The 20,557-nt window shown below is 44.6% G+C and overlaps 1 protein-coding gene across 1 annotated transcript in view; it reads right to left on the reverse strand.

Moving 5' to 3' along the window:
- Positions 1-20,557, reverse strand: part of NWD2 (NACHT and WD repeat domain containing 2) — a 74,043-nt gene that overhangs the window by 17,258 nt on the left and 36,228 nt on the right. Inside the window, exon 3 of the mRNA XM_063135233.1 lies at positions 19,014-19,130. Within this exon, the coding sequence (XP_062991303.1) occupies positions 19,014-19,130 (117 nt within the window). The remainder of the gene's footprint in view (positions 1-19,013; positions 19,131-20,557) is intronic.

Here is a 20,557-nt window from a genome sequence, read left to right on the forward strand (position 1 = left end):
TGCTAAGAAATTATGCTGAAGACAATTGTTCTAAGTAATTAAAATACTGAACTACTGGGGGGGCTTGAAATGATAATACACTGAAATCTAAGACGACTTTTCATTATGGTGTGCTTTACTCTCCTGGGTGGCCTGTGGTGCTGATGGAAAACACAACACACACTACGAACTCTGAGGTAGCAGATTAGCCTCCTGATTTATGAAGAAGATAATAGTAGCTGCTCTTGACTGGATTCCTGTAGCTGATTATTAATGATGGTAATCAAGGGTAAATGGAGTAGTAGAAAATAACTTCGTTCCCAAAATAAACCTGCTATAAATGTTTCCACCAGTAGAGTGAGATCAGAACTGAGTAAGATTCAAATCTTCCAACCACTGGAAGAGTGCCACTTGTATTGGTGAATCATTGTACAAAATGTGCCCCTGAGGAAAGATCTTCTGTTTTGCTTTGGAGATCACTCTCTTGCATCAACCTCAAGTCTCTAACAGCACTGAAGCTGCTTTCACCACCATCAGGGGTTCTAAAGGGCCCCATTGCTAATGCTGCTCACCCCACCATCACTATCAACACCCACCACTGTCAGTGCTATAGGGGATCCTGTCCAGAATGGTAGCTACTGCCTCCAATTACTCACCCCCTTCCCTTGGATGTGTTTACTTGGTGGGTGGTGGCACTTTTGGATGGGAGGAAGGTGACCTGCAAATTGGCTCTGATCTGTGACAAATGGCAATGCATTTTGAGGAAACTAACACGGCACTTACCAACTGTGGTTAGGAGCTGAGCAGTAATTCTCATTCCATCCAAAAGCATTGCTGCCAACAGGGTAAATGCACCTGCCCGTGTGTGTGTGTGGCTAGTAGCAGTATCAAGTGGCAGCAGTGCACGGCTGGACTCTTGATGGCCTGATAATGTTGGGAAGGAGCCCAAGTGGGGTGTGTGTGTGTGTGTGAGCAAGGTTGGTAGGAGAAGGGCCCTTCTGTCCACCAAAGGTAATCAGAAGATGCCTGACGTCTGATGCCAGTCCTTCAACAGGGAGACATTGGTAAAAGTATAGTCCCCTTGCTGTTCATAAACTTGTTCTGGGATGCATAAGGGGGAGGGAAGAAAGTCCTGCAATGCAGAAGCATAATGCTACCTCTTTCCAAGACTGAAGCTCTGTCAAATAGCAAGAGGGCATTGTCTGTAGTGGTAACATTTTGCATCACACACTTTCCATCCTGGGATGCAGAGCATACCCTCTACGTGCCAGAATCAGAAATCTGTGGTGCTGTGATAGGTGAGTAAAAACACCACCTTGCAGGGCCATTCAGATGCGATGTAGGAATTGAGCAATATCCTTGGGTTGCAGTAAATCAGGAATATCAAACCTCAGGCCTGCAGGCCAAATTTGGCCTGTCTGGGGTCCCAGCCTGGTCCTCTGGGGTTATTCAGATACCCATGCCCCTTCCCCCGGCCCAACCCCTTGACCACAAATAGTTTGCTAGTTTCCTGGCTTTAACACAGTTTTTCTCCATTCTGAATGATAGAAATGTGTCTCTAAGATTTAGTTATTGTCAGTAAGGGCTTTATAAACTGAAATATGCTGGTTGTTGATAATTTTGGTCCCTCCCCTTTTGTCTGTGAATAGATGAAATTAGAGTTAGACAGCTGAATCCCAAAGGAATGAAAGTCTTCTTTGAAAAGATGACAAGCCACACAGCACCCATGGCAACTGTTGGTTGAAACTACACCTACATTAAATGCATTAAACCTAATGGGTCACTTTGCCCGGAAACAAATGATATTTCTCTAAAACTCTCACACAAAACTTGCCTGTTGTTATATTTAGCCATTAGATGGCACTCTATTAGAACAAAGAATTCAATTTAAAAATGTATTTAAAGTAACAGAAAATTAGAATGTATAATTATTTACATTACCAGCTGTTAGACTTAAGAATGTATAACAGCTATTGTGCAAATAATTATTCATTTATCTCAGCAACTGGAGTTATTGCCATGGTAAAGTGTAAGAACTTTTTTTTAACGTATCCTTCTTCCAAGAAACTCAGGATGGTGTACATGGGCACCTTTGCCCTGTGAAGGAGGGTAGGATGAGAGAAAGTAACTGGCTCCATATCACTTACTGAGCTTCATGGTTGTGCAGTGACAGCAACATTAGTCCCAAGTCTGACATACGATCCACTACACCAGGCAACGTTAGACAGCAACATATGATCCACTACACCAGCCTTTCCCACCTGGTAAAATCCAGATGTGTTGAACTACACCTCCCATAATCCCCCAAATAGATTATGGAAATTGCAGTCCAACACATCTGGAGTCTGAGTGCCATGTTGGGAAAGGTTGCATTACAAAAAAAATTTTTTTTTTGAAATTTTAAGATTATATACAAATTTTTAGGGTGCACTCTGATGGATGTTTAGAAGAAGAAAAAAAGAGCACTATAACTCCCAGGATTCTTAGCTAGCTAATCTTGGATTTGTAGGACTTTTTTCTGTTTAAACATGCACAGGAGTGCTCTCTAAAAGTGTTTAAATTTGCTGAACTGCATTTAACGAGTAGATGTGACTAAAAGGCAAACAAGGCCAAAAATTGCTGTTCTTTTAAAAAATGGTTTAGTAGTATCTTGACAAATTTAATTTGGAAAATATAAGATGTAGTGAACAAATGTGGCATGTATTTAGAATTATTTGTGAATGAATGGTATGTGCAATTTTATTCCATCTTTTTCATATCCTCTTTCCCTTTTGTGTCTTGCTTGTTCTAGTGTTAAGGCCTCAACAGGGACTTATTTGCTTTTCATTGTACAGCATCTTGTCACTTTGGAGGTGGTTATCATCTTCTAGGCAACTTCAGAGTATTGAGGGGACGACACACTGGCCACCAGAGAACCCTGTAATGGTCGCACCCTTCTCCACTGCTGAAAGTAGCCACACTGCCCGTTTCACAACACTCCTGCTGGGAAACATACTTGGGGCATGTATAGACAGGGCGTTATCCCGGGGATCATATGACGCACAGGGCATCCCGGGAGCAGGGAGGGACGAACCCTGCCTTGCCCTGGGATATCGCTCTACCCTTCAATTTCAATTTTTCCCGCTGTCTCGGGATGCTCTCAAGACTACAGGGCGTGTGGCCTGCTGTCGCGGTTTTGTCCCGGCTCCTTGTGAATAAACACGAGGAACTGGGCATGGGGCATGGAGCTCTGTGCCCATCGGGGTTGGGGTGGGGGAGCGTGAGGTTTTTTGGTTTGTTTTAAACACATTTCGTGCAGGAGTGCTCCTGAGCTCTTTTCCGATTAAAAAAACAAAAAGAAAATGGTGGGCGCAACGTCCTCTCCTTTATGGGACATCACAGCTGCATGTAGATGAGGGGGACAATCTCACGATCATAAAATCGCGAGATCATCCCCCTCAACCCCCCTCGCCTAGCCGTGCCCCTTGTTTCCCGAGCAGAATCAGACACCCCATGGGCCACCCAACAGCTGTCTGAAACATAGTTTCTTATGCAGCAACAGCACTTTTCCTGTGAAACAAGGCATGCAGGGAGCATTATGCCTTATTTCCCAGCAGAATCAAGTTATGACAGCCTGACAAACAGCTGTTTGGTGGCCCCATTCTACTAGAAACAAGGTGTGCTCTCTCAACGCATTTTCTTTCCCAGCAGAATCACTGGGATTTCAGGAGTGGCGGCAGGAAAAACAGGAACTGGGTGTGGGCCACACAAATGGCCACGGCACGTGGACCGGTTGTTACCCATCCCTAATCTCATACAACATTAAACAATTCATAAATAAATATAAATAGTAACAACAATAATAATTCTACAGAAATCTTATTTTTCGGGCTCTAATTTTTCAGCCTCCCCCCTCCCCCGCCATTTCCATAAGCACTTTGGTGTTTTTCTTCTTTCTCATGGTCTGTACGAAACAATGGGCTGGTGCTAGCAACTGTTCAGAAGAGCTGAAAGGGCTCGCAGCTATCATGGCTCACAGCTCTTTGAGATTCCCCCTACCCACTGCAGTATGTCTTTTGTTCCTAAAGGTCTACTTTTCATGGTATCTCCTGACCCCAGAAGTATCTGGGACTGCAGGGGTCTACGGATTAACAGATCAGTGCCCTGGCACTAAGTTGCAGAATGATCACGAGTGGTTCTCCTGATCTGAGGTATATCCAGAATTTGCTAGGGCTGACAGTGCCCCCTTATTTAGGGCCCACTGTTAATGACAGGCTTTGAATAACAGTACATCATGACCCATAAGCAATACTTTTTTTTGCTCCTTGGCTGTCTGTCCTAAAAATGAGAAAACGGTACCCAGCATTCTGTGCTTCTCAATGTAATGTTTTGTTTCCTTGAAAAACTAGGCACATATGACCTGGATTTTTTTTTTTTGGTCCTTTAATCTTTTGAAATGACATTTGTTCAAAGTGAGTGATTGCTAGCCATTGACCTTTCTGCTACTAGGAAGAATGGAAGCATCAGAGTGTCCTTGTGATGTGTATACGTATGGGGGGGGGGATTGGCGGGGGAGAAGCAATGACCTGTACAAATTGAAATGGCAATGCTGCAAGAGCGCCTGTTGCTGAACCTACCTGATAATGGGACTGGCATATCAACAACAGTGTGACTAAAATCATGTTGGAAAAGGCTATTCCATTTGAGCAGCGCTATTGGAGCCACGCTGAGGAAAGAGATGCCTACCAATAAAGTCAAACTACAGGCAGTGAAGAAGCAAACTGATCAAGTGTTAAACTCCACTGCAATTTTCTTGCCAGGATTCTCTACCCAAAGTGCAAAGGTCAATGGCTAACTACGTAAGAAGATGTTGGTCTCTAATAAATGACCCATCAGTCATGTAAACCATAATAAATTGCAACGCTTTAGATCAGTGGTTACCAAAGTGGGCGGTATCGCCACCTCGGGGGCGGTGGGATTGCATAGGGGGGCGCTAAGAGGCAAGGGGTGGCAGGGGGTCACTTGAGGTGGTCTTTTCCGAGACGCGCCTTTCCAGAAGGTCTTAAAACCCACGAACATTTTTATAGGAGAAGGTAGTTTGGTCCCAAGCCATATAGGGGAAGAATCCACACATGTATTAATACTGTTTAAGAAGAGTCCTTTTAAAGGTGAATTGAAATGTTTCAAAAGCAGCAAAATGCTAATGAGGAGAATACCCTACAGAGGCGTTCGCTTTCTTTTCCCTCCCTCGGCAAGCCTGCGGCGGGTGCTTCGGATTTTGAATAAATATTCAATTAATTGTTACTGTTTTGAATTTTATTGTTATTATCTTCCTTTGTGGGTCGTTGAAAACTACTATTCTGAATAATGGTTTTTATAGTGTAGGATAGGGGGCACGGCATGAGTTTGTGGAACCAAGGGGGTGGTTATCTGAAAAAGTTTGGGAACCACTGTTTTAGATGAACCATACAAGAACAACATGTATGCTGAAGATGTTTGTTTTTTTTAAAAAAGGAAGTAGTTGGCTAAGCACTTGGGACCGGAGTTCTTCCAACTGCTAAGCCAATTTAGCAGCCTCTCCTGCTACTGAAGATACATGTGCAGCTGAAGTAGCATACATCACATAACTGAAAACAGGTCGGGAGTAACATATCTTAAGTTCCTAGAGTCCATAAAAACACCAGAAAAGAAAGTGAGCCTCCATTTATCTTCAAATTATGAACAATAAGTCTTAATTAGAAGATTATCAAAAGCTTTTCCTGACTGTAAACAAGCAAACTTTCAACAGGGTACTGGTTCCTCTCCTGTGGGGGTGGGGATCCACTTTCAGACTGAGGCCAAATTGCAAAATGGGAGGGGGGCATTCAATCTGGGGGGGGGGAGGGTAAAGACAGAGTGGGTGGGACCAAATGTGATTATCACCATTTTAAGCCTACTCAGAAATAAGCAGGACAAGGCTCCTGCATGACTACAGGACCAAAATACTCAGCAGCACTTTCAAATAGTACCCCAAATATCAAGTCTTTGCATGTCTGCTCAGAAATAAGCAGGTCTCCTGGCTGCAAAATGCACACCTCACTTCTTTACAACAGCTGAATTCTTTGCAGGGTATTTTAAGGTTAATTGCCCCTTAAATACCCTCTTATCTCCTATCAGTGATGGAGATAACAGCAAAAGAAACTTGGGTTGGATGGGGAGGGGGGGGCTTACTTCCTTTCCCAGTTTCCCCATCCCTGCTCTGACAATTTCAAAGTCATCTTACTTATGAACATACTGTATGTCAGGAATTGCTGAAGTCCATATATAATGTCAGAACGGTGAAGATTGCTGTGAACTGAGGCAGCTGCACTAGCATTTTTTTTTTCTCAAGGTGCAGTCACAGTATTTTTATATAATGAGCAGGTGAAAATAGCAAATAAAAAAAATATTTAAGTGGAACCATAGAAGTGCCTTGCTTGTTTTAGCTCACCAGTGTCTACTGTGGCTAGCAATCAGCGTTAACATCTTTAAAATCCCCATGGCTGTGTACAGCGGAAAACTAAAACAATCAAATCACAAGACATCATAAATAATCAAGGATGAAACAATATAAACTGAAAACAGAACAATAAAGAAGTAAACAAAAGAGGAAAGACATCCAGAAAATACAACGGAAGAAGAGAAAGGTCTTAATTTGTCCTCAGATGGGCTTCATACACACACGCCTCCTGCAAGATGTTCGGTGCTCTAACACAAAGGGGGCAGAACTTTGTGGGGGGCCTTTTTGCCTTATTCACCATGGTTAAAGCCATGTTTAAGGTGTCTTCTGACCAGGACCACAAAAATGTTATTTTCATCAGGGTCTCTTTGGTAGATCTTCAATATTGGCAAGAGGGATTGGAAGGAGACATTCTCTGAGACAATTACTTCCCAGATTGTTCAGACTTTTAAGGGTCAAAAGAGCCATTTTGAGAATCTTCTGACTGAAAGGAAGAGTATAACTATTTCAAAACCTCTACCTATAAAACGGAAAGTATGTGTGTGTCACGTATGTCCCAAAATGTTTACCCACTTCCACTGGTCTTTGTGTGCATGGATCAGGAAAAAACTAAAAACATGAATTTTGGGGGTTTAAGTATTTTTAAAGAATTTAATAAAAAACCTAGGTTTACGCCTACAATTCCCAGCATACCTTGGGCAGGAGGCCAGACTTACTAGCCTTTGGCGGCCATTGTGATTCCTAAGCTCAGTCCCAAGCAGTCAACTCAATTCCACATAATAAGAAACAACCCACATAAATGGGTTGCATCCATTTGCGGTGCCTCCTTCCACCTGTCATGTGTGGTTTTAAAATCATAACTAGATACAACAGCAATGTCTTTGAGAGGCCGAACTTTGGACATGCTCAAAGGCACCCAGTCTTGATAACGGTTTTCTCAGAAACTGAGGGAAGCACACGTACAGCTTTCACCCGTAAGGGGGGGGAGGGAAGGAGAGGGAAGCACTCTGTGTATGCCCAGAAATGGTCTTGATGAAGAGGGGCAAGTGCCCGGCCCAGTCCCAGCCCCAGCCCCTCAGTACAGGCTCCTGATGGAGCACTTCGTGGGTGAGAAGTGCAAGCTGAGGCAGCCCCGGCAGGACTTGGCTGGAGTTGTGCGTGGCCACTGACAGCCGCTTACCTCCCCTCCTTGGCGATGCTACTCCTCGATGCTGTGTCAAGGAGCAGCACTAGCCATGAGAGGAGGAAAGCGCCTCTCAGAGGACATGGTCACCTGAGGGCCACCAAAGGCATGCTAGGAGGTGTAGTACTGGCATCACTATCTCTTTGTCCTAACTCAGCCCCCACTAACTGACTTTCCCCCAACTGCCACTAACTCTGCCCACCATTCCATTCTAGCCTTAGCTGTCAGTCATTCCTCCATTCACTCCTCTGTTTCAATAGCCTTGGGTGGGAGGGAAGATTTATCAGGCTGTGGCAGCCATCATCTGGAAGTGGCGTGCCATCCTGGTCCTGAAGGGAGAGCACCTGGGTTGGCTGCCTCAGTTACTAGGCCCCATCAGAAGCAGAAGGGACAGCGGTCGCAGCTCTGGGCAAAAGGCCTGCTGGGAGTTGTAGTTTTTGTTTTCTGTGGGGACAAGGAAAATCATGACAACAGCTTCAAGGCGGCCCTGGCCAGGCGTTGAAGGAGGGAGAGAGAGAAAGAAAGAAAAAAGAAAGCTTTTTTCACGAAGCTCTAATTTAAAATACAGTTCTTATCAACACAACTTCCCATTTATTCTAACAAAACAATTTACTAACTCAACCAAACTAAAAAAACCAACCAACCTAAAGATGAACAGGTTGCATAGAAATTTATATATCAAATAAATGTTATAAACATTATTCACAGACCCGAGCAATGCTGAGCATATCAGCTAGTAGTTAATAAAACACCAACACCTTGAACCAAGACCAGACACAAATTTATGCAGGTGTATCAAAATAGGTGGAATATACATGTGTTGAGATGTGCCTGTTTACAATCAAGTGGCAGTAGTCCATCACATTTTCTAAATCTAGGAACTGCTGTCAAACCTTGAATTACAGCGCTAAAGTCTCTATTTTCCAGTATCGGCTGTAGCAGCTGAATTAACTGAAGCTAATAGCAGGCAATCTGGGCCACAGCTGCTACAGGGAATATCAGAAGCAGTGCTGGGACCAGAAATAATGCCACAGTATGAACTTGATCTTTCAGGGAGAGTGTGCCCATGTCCAGAGTAGATACTTCCTTAGTCAACTTGACTTAAGGCCCACATCATCAAATATTTCTTATAATGATATATACATGCTAAGTATCACTCTTGGTTGTTAGAAGTATTGAGGTACTGACTTTGTAGGAGCTAATCACAGGTGTTGCACTCAGATTCAACCTCAGTGATCCATCTGAATGTACGTGGTCGAAAACGTAATCCAGGAGTCTCCAAGCTTTTTAGGCCTTTGAGCACATATGGATTTCTGCAAAAGTGCCCAGTTACCACCAGAAATTCACTGCTGTAGAGGAGTAGGGGCCAATCAGAAAAATGTTAGGAGTGCCACCTTATATGTGAATTTTATGTGTGTGCTATCCACTCTGGCTTTTCCCTGTCTCCTGGGCTCTTTTCTCATCCTCTGTCTCTTCTTTCTTTCCCTCTGCCTCCTCTCTCTCTCTCTCTCTCTCCCCCCCCCCCCCATCCCATCGATAAAAGCATATAGATGATTTGTCCAATGGCTTAAATAGGGAGAGAACCCATCCCCGCCCCGTCAAAAATCATGTGGCAAAGATCAAACCCTGCCAAGGGCACTGTTGCCCCAAGTGTCCTTGCTGGTGGTAGGACTTCATCTGCCCACCTGTTTTCCAGCAAGGGGCTTTTTCATCTCTGTGCAAGTGAACAGAGGAATAGCTCCACTCACTTGCAGAGAGGGAAACAGCTTGGCAGTTGCCTACAGTGGTGCCTATAGGAGCCACATTGGAGACCCTTGCCCTAGTCCCATCTCTGTGATGACAACAGGTAATTCAGCATTTTCATCTGAGGGGCAAACTTTACAAAAGAACGATGTGATTCTCTGCACATTTTTTTTTAACCTAAAGCAGCATGGACAGGCTGCAAATCTGAGTGAAGAAAGGGCATGTAAGGAGTGTCTGCTTAGCCCTTCCATCCTATTTTTCAGTGTTGTTTCTACCATCAGGGATGCCTGGGTGAAAACACACTTGGCTAAAGTGATTTTGAATGAAAAAATAACTTGAACAGTTCAGCAGCCTCTTTCTGCCTGCTGTTCCTCTACTCAGACTCACAATCTGCTTGAGCTGCTTTTGATATGTAAAAAAAATATTTTAAAAAATATCTGAAGAAGAAAGTATTAAGAGATTTCTTGTAAAGACAGGTTGTTTACCTGTAACTGTATAGTAGTTTTTCGAGTGGTCATCTGTGCATTCGCATATTATGGGCTCTGTGCCAGTGTGCAGCCACAACTCGGAAGGTCTATAGCTAAGAGCGCTGTTTTGGTGGGAACCCTCCCCCACTGTCCTACTGTGCATGCCCAGAGGGGGTTCCCACCCATCTCCTCAGTTCCTAGAGACTGTCTTGTTGGCCTCAAGACCAAGAAGGACGTCAATCGATGTTGACAAGGTAAGTAGATACCAAAGAGGGGATGGTGGGAGGATTGTGTGAATGCACAGATGACCACTTGAAGAACTATAGTTACAGGTAAACAATCTGTCTTTCTTCTTCGTGGTCTCTGCGCATCACACATTATGGGAGATTAGCAAGCTAATTTACCAGAGGAGAATCCGTGTTGCTTGATGGTTAGTGCAGTATGGAAGATAGGTCTGCATGCCAAGAGTTGCAGTCCCGTCATGTACTGGTGTCGAGGCAGTAACGATTTATGAATGTTGCCGACTTCTACCATGTGACAGCTTGACATAGTTCAGGTAAGAGTACTCCATGTGCAAAAGCTGTTGATGTTAACACAGCATGTGTAGAGTGAGCCGTAATTGGACTGGGGAGGTCTAAGTCTGCCAACCTGGTAGGCTAATTTGATTGTATGGACTATCCAGGAGGCGAATTGTTGGGAAAAGACTGGCTGTTCTTTTTTTGCCCCTCCGTAGCACACAAATAGTTTTTGGGAGCTACAGAAATCTGATGTACGATGTTTGTAGAAGGCCAAGACTCTTCTAACATCAAGGGTATGAAAAGTGAGTTGCGGTGAGTTGCAAACAAGTCCACTTTTGGCAGGCTCCATTTGTCTACTAGGAACTGGAAGACGTCAAGGCTGAGTTTCCACTTGTGGGATATCGAGAAATCCCTGCTGAGAGTATCAGCCAGGAGGTTGGTCCGGCTGGGAATGTGTCGTTGCTGATGCACCAGTTCAGAATGTCCACGGTGAGATTGATGAGGTGAGATGAACGGGTGCTCCTATGTTCAGGTGCCATAGTACTGCTGTGTTGTTGGTATGTATCTGGACATGGTTGCCGGAAAGGTATTCTCTGAAAACTCACAGTGCATTTTTCACTGCTAAGAGTTCTAGCATGTTGATGTGTCGGCCAGAGACCTTGCGTTTGTAGGTGATCGCATTGGGCACCCTGGCCTCTCCGAGAGGCATCCATTGTTAGGGTTCTCAAGGGGGGAGCAGGGGTGAAGGGTAAACCCTGGAGTAAGTTGTCATAGTTGGTCCACCACCGAAGTAAGTTTGTGGCAATGGTCGGTAACCAGATACGGACTTCCTTGCGTTGGCTTCTGGTGGAAAGCACCTGAGGAACCAGTTTTGAAGTGGCCTCATGTGGAGCCTTGGCCATGCAACAATGGAGACAGTTGCGGCCATATGCTCCAATAGTGTTTGGATATGGAAGGCAGTCGTGGTCGTATGTTGGATAAGCTTGGAAGTGAGAATTAGTAGTACATTGGCTTGGCGTCGAGGAAGGTATGCTTTGGCTATTTCGGCTTCGAGGATGGAACCAATCAAGGTGATCTTTTCAGTCAGAGACAACTTTGACTTTTCTGTGTTGATGTATAGACCCAGGGTATCAAGGACTGAGTGTACTGTGGACGTTACTCTTTGGAGTGATGACTTTGAGGATGCCACTATCAACCAGTTGTCTAAATATGGGCATACTTCGACTCCTCATCGACGTAGGTAAGCACAGATGACTGCCATGCACTTGGTAAGTACTCTTGGTGCCATGGCTAGGCCAAAGGGTAGAATGTTGAAGTGGAACATGTCAGTGCCTATGAGAAAGCTCAGGAATCTACAGTGGCTTGGTGTTGTAGCGATACGAAAGCACACATCCTGGAGGCTGACCGATGTGAACCAGACGTGTTGCCACAGAAGTGGCATGGTTGTGGCTAAGGTGGTCATCCTGAATTTCAACATTCTGATGAACTTGTTGAGATGATGTAGGTTGAGTATGGGACGAAGGCCCCCATACTGTTTGGGCACTGTTTGGGCACTGAGAAGTATCTGGAGAAAAAGGTGTTTTGTGTTATGGGTGGAAAGATGTGCTTTCCACCCATAACACAAAGATGACCCATAACACCCCCTTTTTTTTAAGTAATGATGATGTTTCTTTTCACAGGATCTCTGATGAGGCAGTTGCCCAAACAGTGCCAACGGGAGGTAGAGTCTTGAACTCTAGGGCATACCCGGACCACACGATGCAGAGGACCCAGGCATCTGAACTTACTGTTGTCCAGTTCTTCAGATAAGCGGAGAGACGGTTGCAGGAGACAGGCACCACGCTTAGCAGGAAAGGTGGATCGTAGTCAAAGCCACCGCTTGGAGGCTGAGTTGCCTTTGTTTCTGGATTGTCGGTACTGTCCCAAGGGGGCCTGTTTATGTTGAAATTGCTTCTGGGAGCGAGAATTTCGTTGTGAGTATTGACAGGACTGGAAGGAATATTGCGTTCTACCCTATCTGTGTTGCCAAGGAGGGGTGGACTGCTGGTATCTTTGGGAGATACCTATTTTCTTTGCCATAACCTTGACCTTCTGTATCGAGTCGATGGTATCATCCATGGACATGTTGAAGAGGCCCTTGCCATTGAAGGGCAGGTCTTCTATGTGAGCTCTGGATTCTGGGGTGAGGCCCGCAGAGCAAAGCCGGCGTGTCTACGCAGTGTAACGGCACTGATCATGGCCTTAACACCACAGTCAGTTTGATGTCTCGTCATGCTGAGTTGCTGATGACAGAACTTCATGGCCTTGTCCTGAAAGATCCTAGCTTGGTCGCTTTGGTCCTCGAGAGGAAAGGAATAGAGACTGGCGCCATAGCTTCTATGTAAATGATATCAAAGACTGTTTTTGGTATCTTTTCAGCCTGTTGTTGAGTCTCTATGCCCAAAGCCTGTGCCATGCGAAGCACTTGGTCTGGGAAGTGGAATGAATCCTACGATGGTGATGTGCCGTCGTGTGTCTCCACTGCATCTTATGAGGATGTTATCGACAGTGGGATCGAGACCACCGAAGAGGAATCTCAGACGTAATCATCCATGGACTGGGATGAGATAGAGCCGCGATCGCTGCCGATAGGTGCGGCGAAGGTCAGTGGCGGTGGCAATGGGTGGTTTGGGACTCTCTTCGATCTCAGAAACAGAGGTTTCTGAGGTGGAGCCCTTGGTAGGCGAAGAGGACTGGTGGTGGTTTTGGTGAGAATGGCCATTCAGGCAGACATGAAACTGTGGAGGATGGCTGACGATGTGGTGCAGCCAATCATGTCTTTTGGTCTTGGAGATCCATGGTAAGTTGGGTTCTTTCATAAGGGAAGTCCTTGTTACTGGGAGGTGGTCAGTTATCATAGTAGGAATGTTGGTTGAGAGTACGGGACCAGGTGGAGTCCCTATCCTAATCTCTTTCTCTGACCAGGGACCTGTCTCTATAATGCAGGGACTCCTGGGAGTGAATCGACTGAGGTGAGGATGGCCGAGCCTGGTCGAGAAGGTGTGGAGAGTGCTGAGTCTGTAAGTTGATGGCGGCGCCGATGGCTGGGGTGATGGATTCCAAATGTTGCTGTCTGACATCGACACTATATATGCCCGCTCCAAAGGGGGCGAGGTCCTTTGCGGCATCGGGACCGAGAAAGGTCTCAAACTGTTTGGTCGTGGTGCTGTTGGAGTTGATTGTCTTGGCACTGATACATCTCGACTTTGCAGGTCTGATCTAGGAGCAGGCAGATGGCTCCCCTTGAGCTGTTTCTTACCTTTTTTTTTTTTTTGCCTCGAGGCCCCATTAGAAGTAGTCTTTCTTCCCCTTTTTATGTTTTGGTTTATCTTTAGAAGACTCATGCAATTTAGCCTTCTTAGATGGTATTAACGGAGTGGTTGCTGTTAAAGAATAGCTCGGGGTTTGCGGATCCAATCGACCTGTGGCTAGAGTTAAAGATCCCTGTTGAGTAGTAGTAGATTCCATCATTGACTTCCTTGGGTCAACAGCGGAAGGGTCTGTCCCCAAATGATAGCTCTGAGGTGATCAGAGCAGTTGCGCCTGGTTTGTTTTGAAAAACACATACAATGGGCGCATGGTTCCATAATATGGCCCTCTCATAGGCAAATTAGGCATGGAGAAAGGCCATCAGCAGGAGGTAATTTGCTGGCGCAACATACTCACTTTATGAATGGTGCCTTTAGTGCCATGCGCTCAGGTGATAAAGCCTTGAAACTCCTGTTGGGAGAGGAGGAGAAAAGAAAAAGATTCCTCCCCCCACCCAGTCTTTGTAGGAAAAAAACGAAGAAGACGAAAGAAAAAAATGGAGAAGTGAAAAGAAGCGCTCTGGAAAAAAATTCTTTAAAGACCAAAAAGAAGCTCCTGAGATGTGTCCAGCAAGGCGGTCGAAAGAGAACTGAGGAGATGGGCGGGAACCCCCTCTGGGCATGCACAGTAGGACGGTGGGAGAGGGTTCCTGCCAAAACAACGCTCTTAGCTGTAGAAGTTCCGAGTTGTGGCTCCGCACAGGTGCAGGGCCCATAATGTGTGAATGCACAGAGACCATGAAGAAGAACTTCTAGTATGCTCCTAAGATACAGTTTTTGTTTTTCAATTGCTTTGTTGCATTTGCTATGAATAGAGAAATATCTTCTATTGCTTTCAAATGAATCTGCTAAACTTTGGAACAGACTTTCCGAGACAAGAAAGACAGCACAGAACTATATTAACTGCTTATCCATGTCTTTGGACTGTGATAATACCTACATTTTTAAATCCACATTCTCTGCATGCTTTTTATAAAAGAAACTTGTTGCTTGCAACCTTGTCAAACATACCGATTAACAGATCCCAAAAGTAAATATGAAAGTATCTTCACAATACAGAGGCTGTTTATGTACTTCTAAGACTGAAGAGTCTGAGAGTGCAATTATTACTATCCTTTTAACAACTGCTGTGATTCAGTCTGCACTCTAAACTTTTAAAATTCAACATGTGATTGGAAAATTGTTAGAAATAAGCTACAATTTAATTTCTGTGAATGTGTTGGCATAACCAGCAATTAAGAGCAAACCTTACATCTACATAAAACAGAAACTGCCAAGAAGTGACAAAGACCATGTCTACATTTTCCTTTCAGATCTAAAAGTATGGAGAAACTTTAAAGGCAAACAAAAATCTCAGTGAAGTTGTCTAATTAAGTTAATTTGCTGGCTAAGGAGCATACCATGTATCTGCCCATTATGTGATATTCCTATTGATGACAATCTTCAAATACAAAAAGGCACAATGGTTCTTCAACCGCACACAGCCTTTAGCAGAGTCAGCTGCCTGAATCACCTTCTCCCAGAGGAGAGAACAAAGCTACACAGCCCCTTTTTTGTCTTGCTTGTTTAGTGAAAGGAAGGCAATGTTTGCAGGATTCCACAAGGTGAATTTCTCCTAAACAGAGGAGATAGAGAGCTTCACCACAGCAGGCTAAAATCCCACATCCTTATTGGGCCTTCTGCTTCCAGATTCTTTGTGGGATAAAGACAGGCTCCTTTACAAAGGCAGACAGGTGATTTGAATCAAGAATTTCCTTTCTGAGCAAAGTTCTATATGTTTCATGATTCAGCCACTAGATGGTGCTGCCAATATTTTGGATTATCCTTGCTTATTGGGTTATCTCCGTCCTTTTGAAAGCGGGATAAAAGGGGGTGGGGCAGAAGCATGGGAGACGTCCTGGAAGTTGACAACATCATATAAAAGACCCACAAACTTTTGTAAGGGACTAATCATGATCACTTGTGTAGAAACGCTCAGAGATTGTGGGCGTATAAAGGCGGCAACTTACTTCCACAAGACAGGCTCTTGCAGAAGAAAGTTGGTCTCTAGCCCAAGAGGGGTTCCAAAGATGAACGCTGATAAAATAAGTCAGAATGCAAACAAAAAAGCCTGAAATGACAGAAAAAATGAATAACAAGAAAAAAGAAGATAGAAATGCAATGAACACTGGTTTGCTCTAGCCTAGATCACAGCTGCTGTTGTGATGGTTCAAAGAGAACTGAGAGGGAAGGCAAGAGCCACACCTCTTTGAGCTTGTGATGAGAGGGTGGGGTGGGGCTCCCACCAAAACTTTAGCCTAGCTACAGAAGTTTCCTGAATGGAAGCAGAACCCATATGTAGGATTGCACAGAGACTAAGACGAAGAAAGGAAAAAAATTCTCTCCCCTGCTAAATGCATCTATTTAGAAGACTATTGTTATGTTTTGGCTAATGCTCCTAACCCTTTTTTACAGTCTGCTAACTAGCTAAAATGGGTTGGAGGGAGAAGCACCAAAAGTATGTGCAAAAGGAGGAAGATGTTGGCTCTGGTGCTGGTGAGAAGATTCTTTATGTTTTATTTTTCTTGTTAAAAAGGTTTTTTTTAAGAAAAAACTTCACAAATAGCCCAGCGTTTCAGATGGTGACAATCCTTCTTCAGGGGCTGTTTAGAAAAGTTGGCTGATAAGTGTCCACAGTGAAGTATTCTGCCACAAAACTATGCTGGTGATTTCTTTCATGGGAGTTGCCTCTCCAAGCTGCAATTAGCAAACCATGGGAGAATATTTTATTTATTTATTTATTTATTTATTTAACTATTTCTATTTATTTCTTTACTCATTTCTCTCTCTCCCTCTCTCTCTGTCTCACCACACACTACTTTCTTGCCTGCCTATTCTCTCCCATCTTCTCACTCTTTCTTTGGGCATGTCTAGATCTCCTGGCTTTCCGGAAGGGAGTTGGGAGGATCTTGCATTATGGTGATCGCGAGATCCTTCCCCTCAGTCTACACGCAGTGCGTGACGTCCCGGGAGGAAGAGGACGTCATGCTCGCCATTTTTTTTTTATCGGAAATGAACACAGGAGTGCTTCAGCGAAAAAGGTAGGTTTTTTTTTAAAAAAAGAAACACCCTTCTGCTCCCCCCACCCCATCCCTGATGGGCAAAGAGCTCCTCAGGAGGAGCTCGCGAGGAGCCGGGACAAACCGGGACGGTTGCCCATATGTTCCGTGGTCTCGGGATCATCCCGAGACTGCGGGAAAAACCGGGATTAAAGTATAGGGCAATATCCCGGGGCAAGGGAGGGATCATTCCTCCCTGCCTCCGGGATCCCCTGTGCATCATGTGGATGCACAGGATGATCCCGGGGCAATCCCCGGGATATCCCCAGGTCTAGACATGCCCTTTGTCTATTTTCTCCTCTTTCTCTCCATCTTTGTAACTCTCTCACTCCCACTCTCCCCATGTGCTTCTCTCTCCCTGACGTCGTCCTTGGGTAATTAGCACACAGTTCCAGACCATAAACTGCACGTATACTGATTTGTGCCAAAACACATTTTGACTGTGGGGGCTTCCACACACAGTCTTCAGGGCGCCCCGAAAGCGCTTCAGGGCACCCCGAAACTCCTAGTGTAGCTACTTGGTCAGAAGAGACGGAGGAAGAGGCGGCGGCAAAAAGTTGCCAGGGCTCGGCGGCTTCTCCGGTGAGTCCTTGCCGCCGAGCCCAACTCCCCGCTGGCCTCCTGCTGCCAGCGAAAGAGCCACCCGGGTTGGAGAGCTCAGCGGAAGAAGGCGGGCTCTTCCGCCGAGCTCTCCAACCCGGGTGGCTCTTTCGCCGGCAGCAGGAGGAGGCCGGCGGGGAGTTGGGCTCGGCGGCAAGGAAGCCACCGAGCCCTGGGAACTTTTCACCACCGTCGCCGTCTCTTCCTCCATCTCTTCTGACCAGGTAGCTACACTAGGAGTTTCGGGGCGCCCTGAAGCGCTTTCGGGGCGCCCCGAAGACTGTGTGTGGAAGCCCTATGTGTTAGGTTAAGCTAGTCTACCTTGGAAGGGTTAAAAATACAGGCTACTTCCTTAGAGTTGGTCAAAGAGAGGCATTATTCACTGACAGTAATAGAAATCTTGCTTTTCAAGGAGAGATGAAACAAAAGCACATACAGTGTTCACTCCCAGGCATTCTATGGTCTGTTGGAAAGCTAACACCAATTTCATTTGGTTTAGTATGAGGGTTAAAAGACTGAGCTACAAGTTAAGAACTTCCCAGTTTAATTTTTTGCCTTTGCCATAACCTTACTAGGTGACTTTAGCAACCCACTCTCATTGGTCTGCAATATGGTGATAAAAATATTGACCTCCCTTAAAGAGTTGTATTGGGATTACAAGATGATGATGATGATGATTTATATACTGCCCCAAAGCCAAAGTTCTCTGGGCGGATTACAAAAGATAATGTACATGAAGCCCTTTGAACATTCTTAGAGAATTATACAAACCTTAAGAATTATAGTTATGAAGAGAAATTAAAACTATGCACTGGAAAGTCTTTTTTTACACTGCATACTCAATGACAATAACTTGATGGCATACATTTTCTGTGTATTATTAGCTGAAAAGAAATCACATTTGTCTAGCAAGATTTCACTACCATTCATTTAATTCATAGCAAATTGGGCTTGGGGCTATATGAAGCTGTCTCGCACGAAGTCAAACAAAGGGCTCCTCTTGTTCAGTATTGCTTATTTTGACTGTCAGTGGATCCTGTCATCCTGAAGTTAGTAGGAATTAAACCAGGGCTTTGTTCATACCAAGCAGGTGTCCTAGCACTGAGCTATTTCAGTACTGATATTTACAAAGATGTGTCCATCTGTTTAGCCCCAGAGCACTTTTGGACAAGATGAGGTGTAGTGTAATGGCTAAGAGAATGGGCTGTGAGCCAGGATGTCCCTGATGCAAATGACAACTCAGCAAAAGGGGGGGGGGAGTGCCAAAGTTCATAGCAAAAAGATGCAAAAGGAAGAAATTAACATGTCAGGATTATTGCATCCTTTTGTTTCTGCCACTGTTGTCTTTCAAATCTCACCTTAACCATGAGCTTACTAAATGGATTTAGATAAATCATTGGTTACTCAGCCTCAGGCCACTTCTCCTAATCTGCAACATGGAGATGATGATGATGATGATGATGATATAGTGTAATTACTGAAATAATATGCTATATAATAGACTAAGTAGCATCTACAGTATCAGGCCCAGTCAGAAAAGAAAAATATAACCTGGGGAAAAGACCGATAACTGCACTAGAGATGCTTGGTTAATTAGGTAAAACATTATTTTTATACCCACAACAAAACATGGACCTGCAGATGTTTTCAGGCAATCTTCTAATAGCCTCATACGAGTTTTCTGGAGATCCGGACTGTCCCATTCTTCTGGTTCGACTCCCCAATACAGGTCGATGACCTGGAAATCCAACAAACAGCACTGTTGTTAATTTACCTTATAATGTAATATTCTGATGCATAGTAACGAAGAAGTCATATAAAATTTGCTGTTGACTATTTGACAAAGTTCTTCGGAACCTTAAAGGCTTAGGACCAAATTAGAGATGGGGCTGGGAGATCCATGATTGGATCTCTTGGTGTTTGGGCATTGTTTCTGTTTTAGTTCAAAGCAGCTGCAGGGGAAGGTGAGCTGACCTGGATTAGGGCAGTGGTGCTAGGTGTGGGAGCGTTTCCCCACCATGCCATTTCCACAGCCTAAATCTTCCTATTTGCCCAATAGGGGAAAACATACAGGTATCTATATACAGGACACATCACGGTTCCGTCAACTGATTCAGGCCCCTTTGAGCTGCTCTCAACTAACAATTGCCCATAAGAAATCTGATCACAGATCTCCAGCAGCTCATCTATTTTGGCTCTTACAAGCTCTGGATATATATGCAGTATTGAATCCTTTATGTATGGGGAATACTAGTAATTCTCTACAATTACACCAGCACGCTTTCAGTGATTTTGGACATCCTCTTCAGTGCTTTTGATTGTTTATTTGTACACAAGATTGTTTTTTTTTTAAAAAAAAGCATATACCTAAAATATAAAGTATGAATATAACTTGTCACAGACTTTTGGCAGAATGGGACCCAAAACTCACCCTCGCCACGACCTGATATGAAAATCAGCAAGACTGCTTGCAAATTATGGGTCCTTTATTCTCTTCATATCAAGCATTAAAAAGAAAGAACCCCCTTTCCAAGTTGTGGGGCAGGTACAGTATATCCAAGTCCCTCAGGATATTAAACTCTTTCACCCTATCTTTGAAAAGGGACCTATTCTTGGCTCACAGTGGAAACCTTGCATCTCCATCTTGGGTCTTTAACTCCTTCTCTAGGGTTTCTTGCTTGTGTTTCTCGTCTCCTGGACGGCCCACCACACTTCTGGCTGTTCTTGTCTCTGCTAGCACATGTCTGGTGGAGACTGACCCCTTGCTCACTTCCAGTTTAGTCTCCATATAGGGGCTTCTAGTGATCTTAATGGTGCTTCTGGTGACCCCTCTGCAATGCTGCTCTTCAAGCTTCTCCTTCTTTTCTTCTTAAGGTCTCTGTTGGTCCCATTGGTTTCCTCTCTAAGGTCTCCGTTGATCCTCAGCCAAAATTTATCCACTTTGTGCTTCTCTGCTCCATATAGTCCAACCCAACCTCCTACTCTCTCCATCTCTCTCCAATAGGCTTGCCTCTTCCCTATCTCCAGCTTCTCTCTCTGCCTTTACAGCCTGGCTACATCTCTCTTTACTTACACTTCATTTTCCACTCTGCCTTGTCCCATTCTGCACCTCAGTAGCTCTAACTAGCTTCCAGGCTGACACACAGGCCCCCAGTGTGATGTCAG

This window comes from Elgaria multicarinata, chromosome 10 (genome assembly GCF_023053635.1).
Source record: "Elgaria multicarinata webbii isolate HBS135686 ecotype San Diego chromosome 10, rElgMul1.1.pri, whole genome shotgun sequence".
Lineage (NCBI taxonomy): Eukaryota > Metazoa > Chordata > Lepidosauria > Squamata > Anguidae > Elgaria > Elgaria multicarinata.